General features: G+C 43.1%; 1 protein-coding gene across 1 annotated transcript in view; it reads left to right on the forward strand. All coding sequences in view use genetic code 11, as the record gives it.

Moving 5' to 3' along the window:
- Positions 1 to 920, forward strand: part of EGR_02038 (hypothetical protein) — a gene marked incomplete at both ends in the record, with an annotated part of 2,635 nt that extends 1,715 nt beyond the window's left edge. Inside the window, one exon of the mRNA XM_024491287.1 lies at positions 670 to 920. Coding sequence (XP_024354140.1) covers positions 670 to 920 — 251 coding nt within the window. The remainder of the gene's footprint in view (positions 1 to 669) is intronic.
- Between the last annotated feature and the right edge of the window lie 1,889 nt (positions 921 to 2,809).

The following is a 2,809-nucleotide window of genomic DNA, read 5'->3' on the forward strand; positions in this document are numbered from 1 at the left end:
TTACAACAGGGACACGGAAGTCTTCTCCTTGTGACGACCACTCATCGCACCATCTTTCATTCTGTCACACCTAATGACGACAATGACCGATTTGGAGGAGTGCTATTGCATTCCTTAGATCGCGGTTGTAGCATGGAGGTATCTATTCGAGACAAAGCTACATCTCTCATTATTTGCCTGATAACTCCTTCCTCCTCTCACCCAAAGGCTTTTACCTAACGCCTTTGGAATTCATCTAATCTTACGCTTGAGACGTCTTGAATGCCATACACGATGAAGGACTAATGGCACTGGCGCCGCCTTGATGACAAATGGTTGTACAATCTAAATCTACTGCTTTAGCTATTAAATACCCCCTCAGGTTGAATGTTTCCCCTCTGCACCACATGATGAGTCTGAAAGCCAATACGAGGTTGGTGGATGGATTATGATAAGTGGCAAGTAGTTCAAACGAATTTGGATAGACTCCTCCCTCTCCACCCCCAAATCCTCTAAACCACGCGTACAATCACGGCAGCGGAATGTTCTAACTCATCCCATTCCTTGCCGCCCCGCTTCGTCCTGCACTTTAACAATAAGGAACTGCTACCTCCATCCACCTTCTTTTGTATCAAGGATTTACCATCTACTTTTTCACTGTTGTTGTTTGAGTCCCCAAAACAATATTAGCAGAGAACTACGGCGAAGAAGGGCAAAAAGACGAGGAAGGGAAAGAAGAAGCGACGAAAGGGAATGGGGATATGGGTGAGAACGAAGCGGCAACCGCAAACCCATCCTGCCTCAACCTACCCGACTGCATCTCATCCCATCCCGTCCTAAACTACATATCTTCCTTCTTAAAATATTCTACTGCTGCATCAGATATGATGCCATGCTTCCACCTGCCCCACAAGAGTACGAACACTACTTCTCCAGACTAGCTGATTTCCCTTGCCTCTTCCCTGAGAAGCCTCCCCCTTCTTGACACATTCGTCACCTCTTAATACCGGTGAGTAACTCTATTCTTTTTCAAAGTGGCTTGACATTCTCGCCCTGATGCAGCATCTCTCCCCCAGTGGTCCATTAACCTGACCTTAAATAACTGCCCAATGCCTTTGGCTCCGCGATTTCCGCCCTGCAAAGTCAGCCCGAATAAAAACTACAAAACAGACGACTTTGACATAGCATGCACAGGTAGTATTCTGTCTTGTATATACTTGCATAAAGCAAATATTTATCGGCTTCACATCCAGTTTGGTTAAACAGAGCTTCAAAAGCCAACCGCCCCTACCCCAGTCGACGATAAATACGCCTGTCCAGGCAATTGCCTCCCCAAATTCACAACATGGGGATGGGTGTAGGGCATAACAACTGCAATGCATTCTGCTTGTTGGATGCAGTAGTATCAAGTGTATCACGCGATAAAACCGTTTGAAGTGCTTTTTTACAGCCCGTGAGGCCATAAATAGCCGGGAAGTGAATACATTAACGAAAGGGTCTGAAATAAAATGGTGGATGATATACAGGGCGGGGGTATATATTTTAAACCCATTCAAGGGTTCTATCTTAATAGACAGGGCATTAATTGGGACAAAATAAAACACTTCTAGGAAGATTTTTTTGTTTTTTACCTACATCTGCAGTGCTTGAAACGTCATCGCTTCGGCGGAGCAACATAGCTCCCCTGATCTTCTGGTGAAAGGCTGGAGACCTGTTGGCTTTCAGAACATTTTGGTAATACCTCCTCCGGTGTTCATAGGGGATCAAAGCCTAGGTTGTCAAAAATTATTGAAACGATAACTTATTTGAGAGGTTATTAACCCATTCACCAGTATCGTCACATATATGTGACGTTCTGCTTTTCCTAACCGAATCACTCCAAACGTCACCCATGAGTGCATTAAGTAGTGTGTAAGTAGATAGCAAAAAAGAACTAGTGGTATTCAAAAGCCTCAAAACATTGGGACAGTCAAAGTGGGTCCGGAAATATCACCGCACCCGTTTTCCGACCAAGAAAACAAAAGAGGTCGTCTTTGCTGCCACCAGTGGTATTTTATTAATCCAAACCTACTAGCTTATGCGTGCCCTGTAAAAAATCATGAGATCTGATGATCTCGCCTTTTTGGTTGTTTTTCATGCTAATGACCTGATGGACACCTTGACTACAAGAACTATGCTCTATTTACATGCATATATGATTATTGTGGGACATGATATATGCAAAAAAGTTGTTTTTCTCCTTCTCACCTCTTCGTTTTTACAATTTGTCTGTGGGTATGGACTCAGCCTCATCTTTTTTGCCCACACTTCACACAGATTCATGTGGTTGGTTCGCCCAAAAATGACCTTGTCACAATTCAAACCTTATTGGGTCCCTGAGATCATAATTTTAGCCATGTATTTTAGCAAATGACTCTTCAATATTTGGAAAAATATAATAATAAAGCCATTCAGATGCGTGATGATGGTGATAGTGATGGCGATGATGCTGATGGGGATACAAAGCAGATGCGATGCACATATGCGCTTAGTCCAGGAAGAAGAACACGCGGAGGCTGATACAGAGTTTGAAAATTTGTTAGACAAGACGAGTTCGCCAAGGAGACAGCTTGCTACAAATCAACAAAAATGTGATGCCCGCCGAAATGCAAAACCACAAATTTTTCCCGAGTGCCACAACTAAGTGCGCACAAAAAACATCTCATAATCCACTTCCTTAGGTTCTTTTTATTTGTCCTAATAAAATACGGGAATTTTTAGACATCTTTGCTGCCTCCAGAACTCAATTCACAACCAACCAAACCACTCAGACAAAAGAAAGAGGATGATT

Source organism: Echinococcus granulosus (assembly GCF_000524195.1).
Source record: "Echinococcus granulosus chromosome Unknown EG_S00009, whole genome shotgun sequence".
Lineage (NCBI taxonomy): Eukaryota > Metazoa > Platyhelminthes > Cestoda > Cyclophyllidea > Taeniidae > Echinococcus > Echinococcus granulosus.